The following is a 17,880-nucleotide window of genomic DNA, read 5'->3' on the forward strand; positions in this document are numbered from 1 at the left end:
TAATGTTATCTTCTGTAAAATCAATTTGTGTAAGATCATTGAGGTTATTTGTGGTGCGGTTAGGAAATGTTGGGCATGAGCCATTGTTGTTAACAAAGACTGAGCTGAAGAAGGTGTTAAAGAGGTTGGCTTTGACTGATTCATTATTATGGTCTATGTTGTTTGGCTCCTTAAGGCAGTGATTTTCAACCTTTTTTGAGCCGCGGCACATTTTTTTACATTTACGAAACCCTGGGGCACATTGAGCGGGGGGGGGGGGGGTAAAAAAAAGTTTGGACAAAAAAATTCTCTCTCTCTCTCCCTCCCCTTCGCTCTATTTCTTTCTCCCTCCATCTTTCTCTCCCTTCCTTCCTCTTTCTTTCTTTCTCTCTCTCTCTTCATCCCTTTCTTTCTCTTCCTTCCTTTTTTGCTCTTTCTCCCTCCTTCCCTCTATGTCTTTCTCTCTCTCTCTTGCTTTCTTTCTCTTGCTTGCTTTCTCTCTCTTTCTCTCTCTTGTTCTTTCTCTCTCTTGCTTTCTTTCTCTCTTGCTTTTTCTCTCTCTTGCTTTCTTTCTCTCTGAGCTTCGCGGCACACCTGACCATGTCTCGCGGCACACTAGTGTGCCACGGCACACTGGTTGAAAAACACTGCCTTAAGAGGTAGGATGGGTCTAGAATCTTTGAGTTTATTGTTAACAAAGTTGTAGAAGGCACGAGTAGACTTTGTCAGTAGGTTTTCTTCTTGGATGATGTGATAATTGGTACATTCAGTCTTTATTTGGTGACACAAATTTTTATTGCGGTTTTTAAAGTTTGAAACATGGCTGCTTAATTTTTGCCCCAAAGAATCCTTTTTTTGGTTTGGAGCTTTCTTATTTTTATGGGTAATTTATTTATTTATTCAATTTTTATGCCGCCCTACTCCTTAGACTCAGGGCGACTTACAACATGTTAGCAATAGCACTTTTTAACAGAGCCAGCGTAGTGCCCCCACAATCCGGGTCCTCATTTTACCCACCTTGGAGGGATGGCAGACTGAGTCAACCTTGAGCCGGTGATAAGATTTGAACCGCTGACCTGTAGATCTACAGTCAGCTTCTGTGGCCTGCAGTACAGCACTCTACCTGCTGTGCCACCCCGGCTTATAATTTGTTTTTCTTAGTTTTGGTGAATATTAGTGGTATGTATAATTTGATGGCTCCTTGAATTTCAAGTAAAAACATATTGTAGTAGTCTTCAGTAGTGATGTAGTCAGAGAAAATTGTGTGCCAGCAGAGAGGTGAGAGGTAGGCTTCGATGAGGTCGTAATTGGCCTTTTTGAAGTTATAGTTGGCTTTTCTATCATTAAGGTGGTTTTTGTGAGGGTGTATGTTTAGGTAAAGGTCAATCATGCTATGGTCATTGTTAGAAAAGGGTTCTTTTATTTGTAGTCCGTAAATTGAGTGTAGACTGTTACAGAAGATGAGGTCAAGACAATTGTTAAGTCTAGTGTTGACAGTAATTAGTTGATCTAGTCCTAGGCTAGTAATGGCATTGTAAGGGGTTGAGCTCCACTTCAATACAATTAGACCTTGTTGGGCATGAGCCATTGTTGTTAACAAAGACTGAGCTGAAGAAGGTGTTAAAGAGGTTGGCTTTAACTGATTCATCATTATGGTCTATGTTGTTTGGTCCTTTAAGGGGTGGGATGGGTCAAACAAAGAAGCCCAAAATGTATGTTGCTAAGTGAAATATTTGTTAAGTGAGTTTTGCCAGTTTTTTGCCACAGTTGTTAAGTGAATCATTGTATTTGTTAAGTTAGTAATATAGTTGTTAAGTGAATCTGGTTTCCGCATTAACTTTGCTTGTGGGATTGCATGACAAAGTATACTATAGCTGTCACAAATTGCCAAGTACTGTATCTGAATTTTGATCTTGTGACCATGGTGATGCTGCAAGGGTTGTAAGTGAAAAACGGTCATAAGTCACCTTTTTTTCAGTTCCACTGTATCTTTGAATGGTCATTCAGTGAACTGTTGAAAATTGAGAACTATCTGATCAGGTTCCACTTTAACTAGTACAGGCTGTGTCACACAATGTATTTAACTTTGAACAACTTTCTGTGTTGACACTGCACTAAATAATATGGCAGGCTGAATTCATACAAGAGACTAAGTCACAGGAAGCATAACAGTGACTTACCAGTATACATATAATATTGTGCAAGCGCATTATATCTTCCTTAAGAATGTTTTCCGAGTGAAAAACTGCTGGACATGCTAATATACGCTGTATTAATGTACTGTATACCTTTTGCGAAAGATAGCCATGAACTGGTTCATCCGCCACAAACGGCCTAATCGCATTTTATTTGCAATTAGCAGACGTGAGGATATCACGTGGAGACAATTACGGATTTCTATGTAAGATTACAATAATAATCATAATAATAATCATAATAATAATAATAATAAAAAAAAATTAGATTTGTATGCCGCCCCTCTCCGCGGCATACCTATTATTTCACCGGGATCACGAATCCTAATATCCAAAATGCATTCCTGACATCAGTATGGGGTAACTCATTAGCCCTCGACATTGGCAGGAAACTTTTAAATCTGTGGATTTCAACTCCCGAAACACCCCAGTGAACACTTTATTTTCCTTCTCATCCCGCCCCTCCCGTGGTGCCTCCGTTCCTTATCCGTGGAAGAATTCTTTCCTTCCCCTGCGTGACGCGTCTGGGCTGAGTGCAGCGAGAGGACGCTTGGGACTCTCGGTTCCTTTTCCTGTAACCTAACCCGGAAACAAAAGTAGAATCTCATCGGAAGGTGAGGGAGTATGCACTGATGTGTGTGTTTTTTCTTCCTCCACACATCTGTTTTGTCAAGCCGACGCTTCCGAGGCTGGGTTGTTGAGGTACCAGTGAAAAACGCGGCTGCCGGGAGTCTTATCTCTATATCAATATCTGCAAAGATATTGATAGATCGATTCCCGCGGCATCAATGGCAGCGGACAAAGGCGGAGGTGAGGACAAAAGAGCGGTCTTGTAGGGCGAGGCAAGAGTTCTCAGTTACCCGCTTCCCCCGATGGTCTTCACTGGAGGACTTTGTGCCGCCATTGGTTGGAAGGTGTCTGCCACATATTTGTCCGCACATCGAGGGGTTACCCAAGTGCTCTTTTGCTTAGGGGTTAAGGAGCTTCAGGAGACGGGTAGCGTGGCTTTACGCCTGTCTAAGACAGGAGTAGGCAAAGTTGGTTCTTCTATGACATATGGACTTCAACTCCCAGAATTCCAGAGCTAGCATGTTTGACTAAGGAATTATGGGAGTTGAAGTCCACAAGTCATAAAAGGGCCAACTTTGCCTACCCCTGGTCTAAGAGAATGGATGCAGGGGAAGGCTAAGACATAGCTTCTTTTTTGCCCTAAAAGAGTTTTGGATGAACATTTTCTAAAATTTAAAAATTATTTTTATTTATATATTTGTCAAATAATTATAGGATGGTAATATGTATAAATAAAGCATTAGATAAGTAATGATAAAAAGTAATGATAGAAAACAGTAGGACAGGGATGGTAGACACAATGGGGTCCTTATGCATAGTTAGGGTTATAGGCAGGGGTGGGCTGCTGCCGGGGGGGGGGGGGCGCAGTGGGGTAGCGAAAATGAAGTTCCACCCCATAGCACCCAATTTGCACTGAAAGATGTTGAAAGAAAATGCATAAGCCACACCCACAGTGTGGTAGTAAAAATTTTGGAAGCCCTTCACTGGTTATAAGTAACCTTATATCATTGATTTAAGGCCAGGATTTAAATAGCATTCCCTTCTGTGTTATACTGAATTCTTTTGTAAGGGGAACTCATTTCCTCTTGTGACAGATTTTTTAAAAGCCGTAATAAAGTGATACTGTTTCCATGACTCGTGGTGGACATTGACTTAGTATCCTGATTTCTTTGACTTCATCTTGATTATTGTAATATACACATAGATTTAAAGCTATTCATTTAATAGTTGAACATCCAAACAAACACTGGCTCTACCTCATATATATTATAGACTGCATATCTTGCAAAGCAAGCTAAAATGAAGATGAGAAATATCAGAAGCAATTGTCCTGTGAATTTAAGGCTGATATGAGCAAACAGGTTTAGAACTCTGAAATTGTCAACTAATCAGTTACTTATTTCTAGAATAATTAAGTCTCAGCCCAAAGATTTCTTTTGGGTACCACTTACTTTAGCTATAGTTTAAGAAGCGTCAAATAGCTATTGTTGTTTATCCGGAAATCTGCATGCTCTTTCTAGTCATCCTGTAGATAAAGCTAGATATCTTTTTATCTGCTCCAGATCTTATATGCCATATACACCGACCCAATAAATTTTAGAGTGATTTTGAATAACTTGAACTGTTTACAAACTGAGAATATCTTTGAAAATATTATTGAGGAACAGTTTAAATTTATTAAAGTTAGAATCTTCACAGGGTTGAAAACATTTCAGTACAGAGTCAGCTTATTGTGGTTGTTAACTGAGTTTTAGTTCTGCCTCAGACAAGGAGGGATCTTGGGCTGTCCCAAATCCTAGAAATAAAATAATAGAAAATCTCTTCAAAAATTTTGCCATGAAAACTGGAGGAGTCTAGATTGACACATTGAATAAATAAGTATGTTAGCTTGACATTTCAGGTAGATTTACTGTTGTTTCTAATATTTATTTTGTAGATCAGGGAACAGAAAAACATGGAGTAGGTACTTCTGGAATTACAGATCAAGAGAAAGAGTTATCAAACAATGCACTACAAGCCTTTTTGGTAAGATAATTCTTGACTTAATATAAGTTGCTTACTAAATTTGAAAGTGAAAGTTCTTTAGCACATTTTCTGCAGATTAAGTAAGTGTATTGATAAGAAAATCAAAACTAACTGGTATTTAGCTTTATTTATCAATTTGTTTCTTGTGTTTTAAATTTCTGTGTGTGAAAGAAAAGGATGCTGTGTAGGGAGGACAAAGGGAAGAGATGCTATTTTGGAAACAATCAGATGAGAAGCTGATGAGAAGACTGGATTAATGGTCAGGAGAAGAAATTTAGAAAGGACTTGTCCTAATTGTCTAGACATTGAAAAGTAGCTATGGGGAGTTCGTACCTTCAGACTTGCAAAAAATCATTAATGTAGGTTTACATTAAAATAAAATTAGCTTATCTATTCATGTTTCCTGTCTGGTTTATCCAGGAAAAGTGACAGATGCTGTATTTTTTTATTTTGATGTGTCTTATTGTAATAAGTTCTACTATCTTGTATATAATTTTAATGGAAGAAGGTAAGTTGTTGCTTTGTTATGGAGCAAGTATAATATTCATGGCCCCACAATGGATTTAAATCCAATTGAAACAAAATTAATTGCAGGCAATATATTTCTGCAATTTAGCATTTAGCATTTTAAATTATTGATTAATTTGTATTAAAAAATATCTACTTATTTCTTGTATTTTTAAAATTGACTTTACAGGCTGGAAACTATGATACTTGTCTACAACATCTTAGCTTCTTGCAAGAAATAAACAAAGATGATTACAAAATAGTTTTGAACATAGCAGTAGCAGAATTCTGTAAAAGTAATCAAACAACAACTGATAATTTGAAACAAACACTGAATCAACTGAAAAACCAGGTACTGCTTTATTCACTGAGTTGATCACATATCATATTTTTTGGAGTACAGTGTTCCCTCGCTTTTCATGGGGGATGCGTTCCGAGACTGCCCACGAAAGTCGAATTTCCACGAAGTAGAGATGCGGAAGTAAATACACTATTTTTGGCTATGAACAGTATCACAAGCCTTCCCTTAACACTTTAAACTCCTAAATTGCAATTTTCCATTCCCTTAGCAACCATTCAGATTATTACTCACCATGTTTATTTATTAAAGTTTATTTAAAAAAATATTTATTAAAGGCAGACGAAAGTTTGCCAATGACATATGACGCCATCGGGTGGGAAAAAACGTGGTATAGGGAAAAAACCCGGAAAGTATTTTTTAATTAATATTTTTGAAAAACCATGGTATTGACTTTCCGCGAAGTTCGAACCCGCGAAAATCGAGGGAACACTGTATAAGACACATCTTTCACCCCCCCTAAAAGGGGGTGGAAATATCGGTGCATCTTATACACCGAATACAGCCATTTTTGGTCTCCCGAAGCCATGCTCCCATGTCTCATTTTTGTGAAAAATAGGCCCATTTTCTGCAAAAGTGGGATGCACAGAGTGTTTGGGAGGTCTGCAGAGTGCTCCTGGGAGCTGGGGAAAGGCAAAAACACCCCACTGCAAAAAAGAAAAAGAAAAAGTGAAAAACAGCATTTTTTTGCAAAAATTGCAAAATTGCCTTCGCCGCGTCCCTTGGAGCACTCTACAGGCCTCCCAAACCCTCTTTGTACCCCATTTTTTCAAAAAGTGGGCAAATACAGGCCTTTATTTGCAAAAACAGGAACTGTTTTGCCTTCCCCCAGCCCCAGGAACACTGCAAGCTTCCCAAACCCTCTGCATGCCCTATTTTTTTCCAAAAATGGGTGAAAAACAGGGTGTTTTCACCTACCCTTAGCCTCCAGGAGCACTCTGCAGGCTTCCAAAACCCTCTGCGCACACCATTTTTGCAAAAAATGGGCTGGGTTTTTGCAAAAATGGGTCAGTTTTGCCTTCCCAACAGGTCCCAGGCTTCGTTTTTTGCAAAAATGTGTGAAAAATGGGTCAGTTTTTGAGAAAAACAGGGTGCACAGAGGATTTGGGAGGCCTTTTTTATTTCTTTGAAATCATGGTTCATCTTATACACTGATGCATCTTATAGTCTGAAAAATATGGTACACTAAACTTTAGTGCTCGGTTTCTTTGTTCTTTTAAACCAGAACAGAAGACATGAAAAATAATTTTCTGTCACCACTTTCAATTATTTTATTCAAGATTTGAAAATATTTAGTTTATTATCCTACCTGGATGTGATTGAACAAATCAAAATAAATGGGTTCCAAATAATAATGAGAGCCAATTTGGTACTTTCAACCAGTGGGGTTGAAATTACCAGTCTAGAAACAATCAGTTATAGTCCTGCTGTTGCCTGAAGCTAGCCATTTCTGTAAATCTTCCTGTAAGAATTAATATGATTTTTAAATTAATTATATTATAGTCAGATATGCTTGATTTGAGAAATACATTTTAAGATTATTGATTTTAAGATGACCGCCCCGAGTCTGCGGAGAGGGGCGGCATACAAATTTAATTTTTTTTTAAAAAAATCTTCCGTTAAAACTTATTATTCCAGGGAATTGTCAAGAGTCAAGCCTATCTTTTAAAAAAAATATTTTTAATCAAAATTTCCAAATTTAAAAACAACACCGCATAAGAAGACAAAGGCCACTTAAAAAAACCCATGCATATAAAACACAATACATAAAATATAATTCCAGTAATACAGCTTTATATCATCAGAATTTTCCTTCTCAATTCTACATTATCCTAATCGTGGCTAGTGTTTTGTGATTAAACATTTTTTTCTTCACTCCTTCCTTATATACACTTTTGGCTACTAGTTAATAATTCTATACTATTCTATACATTGTATAGTATTATATACATTATTTTACACCCATTAAATTTTAAGGTTACATCTATCACATTTTTCCTTCCTTATAGAATTTATCATATTTCATATTTCTCTTGAATCACACTTTTACTTTTCTTTTCAAGTCAGTCACATCATTTATCCCAGATCTTTTAGTACCCTGTTTCCTCTTGTTCTCTTAGTTCCAAAGTCAGTTTACTCATTTCTTTTTCACAATCATAGCGTTCGAGGGATTTTTGTCTTTTTTCAAATTTTGTGCTAAAATGATTCTGGCTGCCTTTGTTATCTGTTGCATTATATAATAAATTTATTTCCTCATATATTCTTCCATTACTTCCAAAATAAATAATTCTGGTCTTAATTCAATTTTTTGTTCTGTTATTTCCTTAATCCAATTTTTGATTTCCCCCCCCTCCAGTATTTCTTTGCCTTGGGACATGTCCACCACATATAGTAAAATGTCCCTTGCATCTGATTACATTTCCAACAATTTGGTTTTATGGATGAGTATATTTTGCTCAATCTCACTGGTGGTAGATGCCATCTGTAACATTTTGAGTGTATTTTCTTTGTATGTGTCTGACCATGACATTTTATAACACCCCCCCCCCCCCCCTTATTGCCATTGTTGTAAAAACTATCCAAATTTTTTTGCCCAGAAAACATTGTTTAACAGTTTAATCCTTCATTTTAAGATTTAATAAACAATTATACACCTTTGTGATCAATTTTTCTTCCATACCTGTTTTATCGATTTCTTGTTTCTCACTCTGAAAACCATATTGCTCCAAGTTCTTTTTATATTTAGTTTTAATCCGTAGGTAGGGACACCAATTTATTGTAATTCCTTGTCATTTAACTCTTGATTGGATTTCAATCCTTCTGTTTTGTCTAGCAATTCCTCATATGTGACTATTTATCTAAGTTAATAAAATTTGGATAGACCACTGCTTCCAATGTTGAGGTTCAACATGGCATGTTTATATAAATTTTTTGTTTAATTTCTTTCCATATCCCAATTAATGTACCCCTTATTTGATGTCTCTGAAAATAATTTTAATTCCTTTTTTGCAATTTTTTAAAATTTTTCTCCACAAACAAACATGCAGTGTCATATACCTTCAATCTTCAATACAGTACAATAATTCATATCTGTTTCCTTTCAGTATACATCATTTATCTCATGCTTCCTGCTTTTAATTTAATAACCTGGATTATAAAACAAAATTCCTTTTCTTATTCAAATTAAGACTCTGTTAACTGATAAGTTTCTGAAGGCCACTTTTTCTCATCTTACAAATTTAGATTATAGTGCTTCAATCATTTCCATGTATCCTCACTTATTATATACATATTTCTTAACCCTTATTTATAATAGTTGCCCTTTAAGGAGAAAAAAACCAAATTTACTTATCTTCAAACATTGGATCTCAATTCATATTGATTATTTCATGTCTTATATCCAACCATAACTATTACAATACAACAGAAAAAAACTAAAATTATTCAAATTCCAAGGGCAAAAAAACACATTAACTTATTTCAATACCTTTTCATAATATTGTATCTTTCCTTCTCTTATTACTAATCAATCATCTTAAAATGTATTTCTAAAATCAAGCATATCTGACTATAATATAATTAATTTAAAAATCAAATTAATATATAAATATCAATCAGCATCACCAATAAAAATTTCCATTGAAATGAAAATTCACTTATCACCACCCTCTGCTCTTTACGCTAAACTTTTCATTTTTCCACTATAGATTCCAACTAGTTATTTTCTCACTGTAAATCCCATTGTAATAGTCATTCCCTATTTTATTAATTTTTTACTGTAAATCCCAATATAATACTAATGCCCTATTTCTAGTTCTTTGTTTCCACTGTAGAAACAAGTGTAATCATTGTGCCCTTTTCTATTTATTTTCTCACTGTAAAAGCCAGTGTAATCATCATGCCCTAGTCTATGTTTTTTCACTGTACACCCAGTGTATTCATTGTGTCTTATTCTATTTGTTTTCTCACTTTAAATCCCAGTGCAATAGTCATACCCTATGTCTGTTTAAATCCCAATGTAAATAATCATACCCTATTCTATTTGTTTTTTTTTCACTGTAAAACCCAGTGCAATCATCATGCCCTATTCTATTTTCTCACTGTCCCAGTATAAAAATCATACCATAAAATATTTTTTACCCTTGATCTTCCCAATTTTCCTTTCCCCTTGATTCTTTTTCCCATTGTAGTTCCAAATACAATAATTATATAATTCAAATAATCATTAAGCTCAAATTCTTGTTTTAAATATCCATTTACGTAAACTTATTCTTTTATAGTTTATCATTGTCCATATCTTCCACCTGCTCTCCTTATTTAATCTCTTCTTTAATTATTCTGTTTTTATTTCTTACAATTATATTTTCAAAGTACCGTATATACTCGACTATAAGTCGCTCCGATTATAAGTCGAGGCCCCTACTTTTGCCACAAAAAACCTGGGAAAATTTATTGACTCCAGTATAAGTCGAGGGTGGAAATTGCAGCGGCTACTAGTAACTTATAAAAATGGAAAACAATAAAATTATATCAATTGAGGCATCAGTAGATTAAATGTTTTAAAATATTTATTTCAAAGAAAACCAGTAAACTAGCTCTGTAAGTTTAAAAGAGGGTAAACAGGTATATGTCCCCCCAAGGCAGGTATAGGCAAAAAAAAAAAATGCAAGTACTTACCAATGTTCCCTGATTTTTTTCCGGTGTGGGCAGAAAAGTATAGTGTCTGAGCGGCATTCCCTTTGGGACTGGGCAGCATAGATAGATAGATTGGATGGCTGGCTGGCTGGCTGGATAGATGGGTAGATAGATGGGTAGATAGATGGGTAGATAGATGGATGGATGGATGGATAGATGGATAGATAGAGAGAGAGAGAGAGAGAGAGAGAGAGAGAGAGATAGATAGATAGATAGATAGATCTCTTGAACCATTTCCAAAAACAGGTGAGGGCTGGGTTTTTTCCCCTCTGTTGTTTGGGTGCTTTTTACCATATGCTTTAAATCAAGAGTCATTTCTCTCTCTCTCTCTTTTGTTTCTCTCTCTTTCCTCTAATTCTCTGCCTCAATCATTTTCTCATTTCTCTTTTTTTTCTTCCCTTTTTGCTCTCATTTCTCTCTCTCTCTTCCTTTCTCTCTTCTCTCTCTCTCTTGCTTTCTCTCTCTTTCTCCCCCTCTTTTTTCCTCTTTAGCGCGGTGTTTGAGTGGTTGGCTGGTTCCTTTGCTTGCGCGCAAGAGCCAACCACTCAAACGCCGCGCTAAACAGGAAAAAAGCCGGTTGGCTAGGGGGTGGGGGCGGATTCTTGCTTCTTAACCGGTCAGTTGCCGCTTCTTTCGAGCTGAAGCAAAGGCAGACGGCTTTCTTTCCCTAAGCCGCTTCCTGGAGACCGCTTAGGGATATCGCTCTGGGAGAGGGGGGCAACTGCCCGGTTAAGAAGCAAGAATCCACCCCCCCCCCCAGCCAACCGGCTTTTTTCCACTCGCGCGCAAGCTAGGCTAACCCGCCCAAGCCAGCAATGCCAGCCAGGCTCCCGCTTGCGCCCTCTTGTGGTGACTTTGTCAGTCACCTGAGTATAAGTCGAGGTCGGGTTTTTCAGCCCATTTTTTGGGCTAAAAAACTCGACTTATACTCGAGTATATATGGTAATTGCTACCATTTCTCCATGTTTCCTCAGTTCTATTTTCATGTTGCAAAATCATCTCTCTAAATCCGTTATGTATCTGTAGATCTGCAGAATAGTCCTCAATATTAACCATACTTGACTGCCCAATCATCACAATTTCCAGTTTTTCCCCATTTATTTATTTATTAGATTTGTATGCCGCCCCTCTCTGGAGACTCGGAGAAGTTCACAACAATAAAACAGTACAAATCCAATAGTAAAAAAACAATTTAAAAACCTTAATATAAAAAACCAATCATTCATCTCATACAAACCATACGTAAAGCGAAGACAGCCCAGGGGAATCGGTTCCCCCATGCCTGACGGCAGAGGTGGGTTTTAAGGAGTTTGCAAAAGGCAAGGAGGGTGGGGGCAATCCTAATCTCCGGGGGGAGCTGGTTCCAGAGGGTCGGGACCACCACAGACAAGGCTCTTCCCCGGGGTCCCGCCAGACGACATTGCTTCGTCGACGGGACCTGGAGAAGGCCAACTCTGTGGGACCTAACCGGTCACTGGGATTCTTGCGGCAAAAAGTGGTCCCGGAGATATCCTGGTCCGATGCCATGAAGGGATTTATAAGTTATAACCAACACTTTGAATTGTGACCGGAAACTGATCGGCAACCAATGCAGACTGCGGAGTGTTGGTGTGACATGGGTATACCTGGGGAAGCCCATGATTGCTCTCGCAGCTGCAGTTTGTACGATCTGGAGTTTCTGAACTTTCTTCAAAGGTAGCCCCATGTAAAGAGTGTTACAGTAGTCGAATCTCGAGGTGATGAGGGCATGAGTGACTGTGAGCAATGACTCCCGGTTCAAATAGGGCCACAATTGGTGCATCAGGCAAACCTGAGCAAACGCCCCCCTCACCACAGCTGAAAGATGGTTCTCTAATGTTAGCTGTGGATCGAGGAGGACGCCTAAGTTGCGGACCCTCTCTGAGGGGGTCAATAATCCCCCCCCCAGGGTGATGGACGAACAGATGGAATTGTCCTTGGGAGGAAAAACCCACAGTCACTCCATCTTATCAGGGTTGAGTTTGAGTCTGTTGACACCCATCCAGACCCTAACAGCCTCCATGCACCAGCACATCACTTCCACTGCTTTCATGACTGGACATGGGGTGGAGATGTACAGCTGGATATCATCAGCGTACTGATGATACCTCACCTCATGCCCCTGGATGATCTCGCCCAGCAGATTCATGTAGATATTAAATAGCAGGGGGGAGAGGACTGACCCCTGAGGCACCCCACAAGGAGAAGCCTAGAGGTCGACCTCTGACCCTTCACTAACACCGACTGCGACCGATTGGAGAGGTAGGAGGAGAGGTAGGAGAAGAACAGTGCCTCCCACACCCAACCCTTCAGCCGGCGCAGAAGGATACCATGGTTGATGGTATCGAAAGCCGCTGAGAGGTTGAGAAGCACCAGGACAGAGGATAAATCCCTGTCCTGGGCCCGCCAGAGATCATCTATCAACGCGACCAAAGCAGTTTCCGTGCTGTTGCTGGGCCTGAATCCTGACTGCTGAGGGCCTAAATCATTGGCTTCTGCCATGGACTGCTGGAGCTGGAGCGCCACCACCTTCTCAACAACCTTCCCTTTATGGAGGGGAAGACTGGATGATAGTTGTTGAGAATGGCTGGGTCAGAAAGGCTTCTTGAGGAGGTGGCGCACAAGTGCCTCCTTGTAGGGAGTCGGGAAGGACCCCGTCCCCAAAAAAGCGTTGCCAATCTCCTGGACCCAGCTCTGTGTCACCTCCCTGCTGGCCGAAACCAGCCAGGAGGGACACGGATCCAGTAAGCAGGTGGCGGAACTCACAGCTCCAATGGCCTTGTCCACTTCATCAGGTGTCACCAGATCAAACTCTTCCTAGACAGATGGACAAGTACGGGCCCCAGTCACCTTGACTGATTTGTTGTCAGTTGACTCTGTTATCCAATCAGAGTCGAGGTCTGCCCAGATCCAAGCGACTTTATCAGCGAAAAATGTGTTAAAATCCTCGGTGCTACTCTGCAAGGGCTCCCCAACGCCCCCTTTGTTAAGAAGGGAGCGGGTCACCCTAAACAGAACGGCCGGGTGAGATTCCGCTGATGCAATCAACCGCCAGCCCGGCTGCATGGTCCAGCAAGCCAACAGTTTAGCACTCCTTCTATAAATCTAAAAAATTGCCTATAAATCAGAAAAAAATTATCTACCCTATCACTTTTTTTCAAATTATTTTTTTATGTTCCAACAATCCAACAGTTCACAAATCTTTTCTAGGAATCTATGAAATAGCCTATAAGTCTGCAAAATAGTTCTAAAAAGTCTTAAAAATAATCACCAAAAGAAAAAAATATATAACCAATTTCATACATTTTTTCCAGTGCACCATAAATCATCTATTGTTCACTAATTCCATTTTTTTGAATCTTTTAAAACCATCTCTGTTCTTATATGCCAATTACTTATCAAATTTATTTATTAATATATTTCTTTAAAAATATCTCTATTCTTATATTCCAATGTTACTTATTTAATTTGCTTTATTTGTACATTTCAATAAAACTAATTTTAATATAATCAACCAACCTAATATTTCCTTAATATATTCATTACAATTGTTTGAACCTTTTTTAATATATTCAACAAACCAAACATTTCCTAAATTCTAAGCATATTTAATACTTTGTGTAAATCCAAATTTAAACTTCTTTCTAGTCATTTTATATCCCCATTTCCTTTTTTATTCTGTCTCCTTTGCTTCCTTACAAATCCCAACTGATCAATTTTATTTTTAATTCTTCTTTTATTCTGGAAACTCCAGTGCTTCTGACCACATCTTTCCCCTTTTATATTTGTGCCTATCTCAATGTGCTCATAGTAAAATATGTGGTTATCAGCCCTTTCCTTATCCAGACAATTCTTATTTTTTTTGTTATATCATCACTCAAAATTAATCAGAGTATGTGATATCATGTCCACTAACTAGTAGAACTTCATTCTATCATTGCTTAGTTTGCCATAGTCCCTTGTTGTTTCCTCGATCTGCAAATCCATAATTATAATATTTTCATCTTCAAATGTCTCCATTAATTCTACCACATCATGTAATTTCCTATTAACTTCAATTGTAAGTTCCTTAGTAGTTTGAAAAAAATCTACTCATCAATCCTCTCAGTTTTTTAAGGTCCCCAGATAAAACTTTACACAATTCTCTTATCTCTTGAATTTCTATTTCCATTTTCTCAGGTCTTGTATCTCCACATGTTCCAAGCTCTTCCCAGCAGCCTAGTTATATTTTGCAAAACAGTTCAAACAAAGTTCAGGCTCACACAAGTTTTACAAGCCCTCCTTTGCAGACAAAATACCAATAATCCAATAAGTATTCTCTTTTCAAAGGCCAGTGCTGAGATAACAATTTCTCTAAGTAAATGAAAGTTCTCATAATGCTTTGACCAGCAGGTGGCTCCACCAATTCGTTCTCAAACAACACATAAAAATCATTTAAAACCAAAAAGATTCCATTTAATTATTTAAACTCTTAAAGTTCTTTTTTTTCTTGAAATCCAATTTCCAAGCCTCAAACCATCCAATTTTTATTCAAATGGGTGTTTAGAATCGCTTCCTTATTCTTAATTTTTGCAAGTTAGAAAGTTCTGTTTTTAATTTACTGCTTACCCCAATTAGTCAGAAAGTCCCTTTATCTTAACACAGTTCATTAACAAAATCTCTTCTCTGGACAAAATGCAGGTCTCAGTCAACAATTTTCTGTTTCTCTTCCTCCAGCACAAAGTTTACTTTCCTTTTCCATTCCGAATGACATCCATTAATCACTTCAATTTTCCTGTTCGTAGTCACCGAGGCTATAGGCAGCAAGCTGTTTCCACTCTGCTTCTGGTGGAGGCTCTTGGATGATGCCTGTGGGGTGTGCAAAATCCCCAACACCGGCCCCAGACCCTTCTTCCCCTCCCCTTCATGGAGGTTTTGGGCTGATTCAACAGAATCAGCTCCCCCAGACAGTGCAGAAAAATGCTGTGGTGCCTTGGTGGATGACCACGCCTTCTTCCCAGCAGGTGGCAAATTATTACTTCCACAAGCTTATTCACTTGCTTTATTTTAATCTCTTTTTAAATGTCCTCAGTATTGTTTGCCATTGCCTCCTGCATCTTCATCATGGTCTCTTGAATTGATGACAACATTATTTGGATAGATTGGAAGTTTGCTATAGTACTTACTTTTTCTCCTTCTAATAAGCTTTCTACCAATCTTGGTCCTGATGGTGTTACAATAGCCCATTTTTCCCCAATTTTTGTAACTGTAGATGTCATGCTTGTCATTTTAATTAATATTTTTTTTAAAAAAGTTCAACAGAACCGTATACTGTATTTACTTTTTATCATCTAGGTTTCTCTTCTATTTTATCTATTTAGATCTCCCCCCCCCCGCTTTAAAAAATATCTATATTTCTTGTTCCTCTATTTATACCTTATTACTATTTCCTACATGTAATTTAATAATATCGATCCTATGTCTAATGCAAATAATATTCTTAATTGAGATACTATGGATGAAAAATATCAATATGTATAACAATGATTATATGTCTCACAAAAATATTCCCATTATTATTATTATTATTATTATTTATTTATTTATTTATTTATTTATTAGATTTGTATGCCGCCCTTCTCCGTAGACTCGGGGCGGCTCACAACAACAATAAAACAATTCATGACAAATCTAATAATTTAAAAACATTAAAACCCCATTATTAAAGCAGGCATACATACAAACATACCATACATAAATTGTATAGGCCCGGGGGAGATGTCACAATTCCTCCATGCATGACGGCAGAGGTGTGTTTTAAGGAGTTTACGAAAGGCAAGGAGGGTGGGGGCAGTTCTAATCTCCGGGGGGACCTGGTTCCAGAGAGTTGGGGCTGCCACAGAGAAGGCTCTTCCCCTGTGACCTGCCAAACGACATTGCTTCGCCGATGGGACCCGGAGAAGGCCAACTCTGTATGACCTAATCAGTTGCTGGGATTTGTTCGGCAGAAGACAGTCCCGGAGATATTGTAGTCCGATGCCATGAAGGGCTTTATAGGTCATAACCAACCCTTTGAATTGTGACCGGAAATTGATTGGCAACCAATGCAGACTGCAGAGTGTTGGTGTAACATGAGCATACCTTGGGAAACCCATAATTGCTCTCGCAGCTGCATTCTGCACGATCTGAAGTTTCCGAACTAATTAATTGGTTAATATACCATTGATTAAGGACTGTGCATCCATTATATAGTTAATATAAGTTATTGTAAGTAAATTATGAATGTAGTTATGAACTATAAATAATTCCAAAAGAATTATAGGTGCAGTATGATATAATAATCCTATGATAAGATGATGAATTTATATGTAATATAAATACTAATAATCATTATATGATTATAAAATTATATATAATTTATTAAGTACAATCAATATAATTATTATAAATAATGGCAATAACAGTATCTCTATAAGTTAAATTATAAATATTATTATTCTATAAAGTATAAGTTACTACAGTTTCCTTCAATACTATTTTATAGACATGAAATCAAGTTCACTTTCTATTCAAGTATTCTTCTTTCTTTAAAGTCAATGTTCGTTCTCCTTCTTAGTAATTACCAGCCACAAGGATTTTTCTTGTCACTCCAATATCAAACTGCTGTTACAGGGTTCTTCCTACTTTCATTTTCCTTTGTCCTGGAAGTAGTGTTCTTTTCCTCTCTTCTAAGATGCTGCCTCCCTTCACTATGAGTTCAATCTCCAATCATTTTCTTTCTTATCACCACTCAAAACAAAACCAAAACAGAGATTTCTGTTCTATTGTCAACCTATTATCCCCTGGCACCAACTTCTCCTTCGTTCCTTTCGTTCTGTTTTTTCTTTACCCCTCCCTCTTCCACATTATTATCTTTCCAAGCACTCAAATAACTTCTGTAGATCATCTCTGTGGAGTTCTTCCCAAGGCACCCTTTTTTGACAGCACTTTTTTGACTCTCTCCTTTTTTGACAGCACTCGACACACTGCCAGTCTTTTACTATTCTAGTTGTTATTTTAGTCAACCCTGTCACGCGTTATCTTTCCAATCTCAGTGATTTGCTCTTCTGCTCTCACTGCCTGCTCACTTTCAGTTCGTTGTTAGAGTTTGACTTTGCCACTGCACACTCATTAAGCATTCTGCAGTCTCCGAGAGCTTTTTCATATCTGTTTCTTGTTTTCCTTCTCTCTCCGACGACTTAAGCTGTTTACCACTTTTCTCTTCTCCGTCTGACACTTTGGGACCTCACGCCTCCAGAACGGTCATACAAACCCTATTTCTTTAGGCAATTTTCAAGAGTTCCGCAGGTCCCATGGGAACCACAATTCTCCCCACGAAACTCGTCTCATCCGCCCTAATGGCTCCACAGCACCAAGGAGTCAGCTGTAATGAGTAGAGTTACACTCGTTTCCAGTCTCTGCAGCATGAGGTCACCGCCGGATGGAGTCAAGACTATCTGGAAGTCACAAAAATAAATAAATGATGTCTAAGACTGAAATCTATGGAACATTAGA

The 17,880-nt window shown here is 38.0% G+C and overlaps 1 protein-coding gene across 4 annotated transcripts in view; it reads left to right on the top strand.

Annotated features, from left to right (window-relative positions):
- Nucleotides 1-2,645: 2,645 nt before the first annotated feature.
- The window catches only part of CNOT10 (CCR4-NOT transcription complex subunit 10), a 133,601-nt gene continuing 118,366 nt past the window's right edge, over nucleotides 2,646-17,880 (top strand). For 2 of the 4 annotated variants that reach the window (XM_070727303.1, XM_070727304.1), the window contains exons 1-3: nucleotides 2,767-2,984; nucleotides 4,681-4,769; nucleotides 5,467-5,628. In XM_070727303.1, coding sequence (XP_070583404.1) covers nucleotides 2,963-2,984; nucleotides 4,681-4,769; nucleotides 5,467-5,628 — 273 coding nt within the window. In that variant the 5' untranslated portion in view covers nucleotides 2,767-2,962. Of the gene's footprint in view, nucleotides 2,985-4,680; nucleotides 4,770-5,466; nucleotides 5,629-17,880 lie in introns of all 4 variants that reach the window. The other 2 variants (XM_070727305.1, XM_070727302.1) reach the window with 2 other exon arrangements.

This window comes from Erythrolamprus reginae, chromosome Z (genome assembly GCF_031021105.1).
Source record: "Erythrolamprus reginae isolate rEryReg1 chromosome Z, rEryReg1.hap1, whole genome shotgun sequence".
NCBI lineage: Eukaryota > Metazoa > Chordata > Lepidosauria > Squamata > Dipsadidae > Erythrolamprus > Erythrolamprus reginae.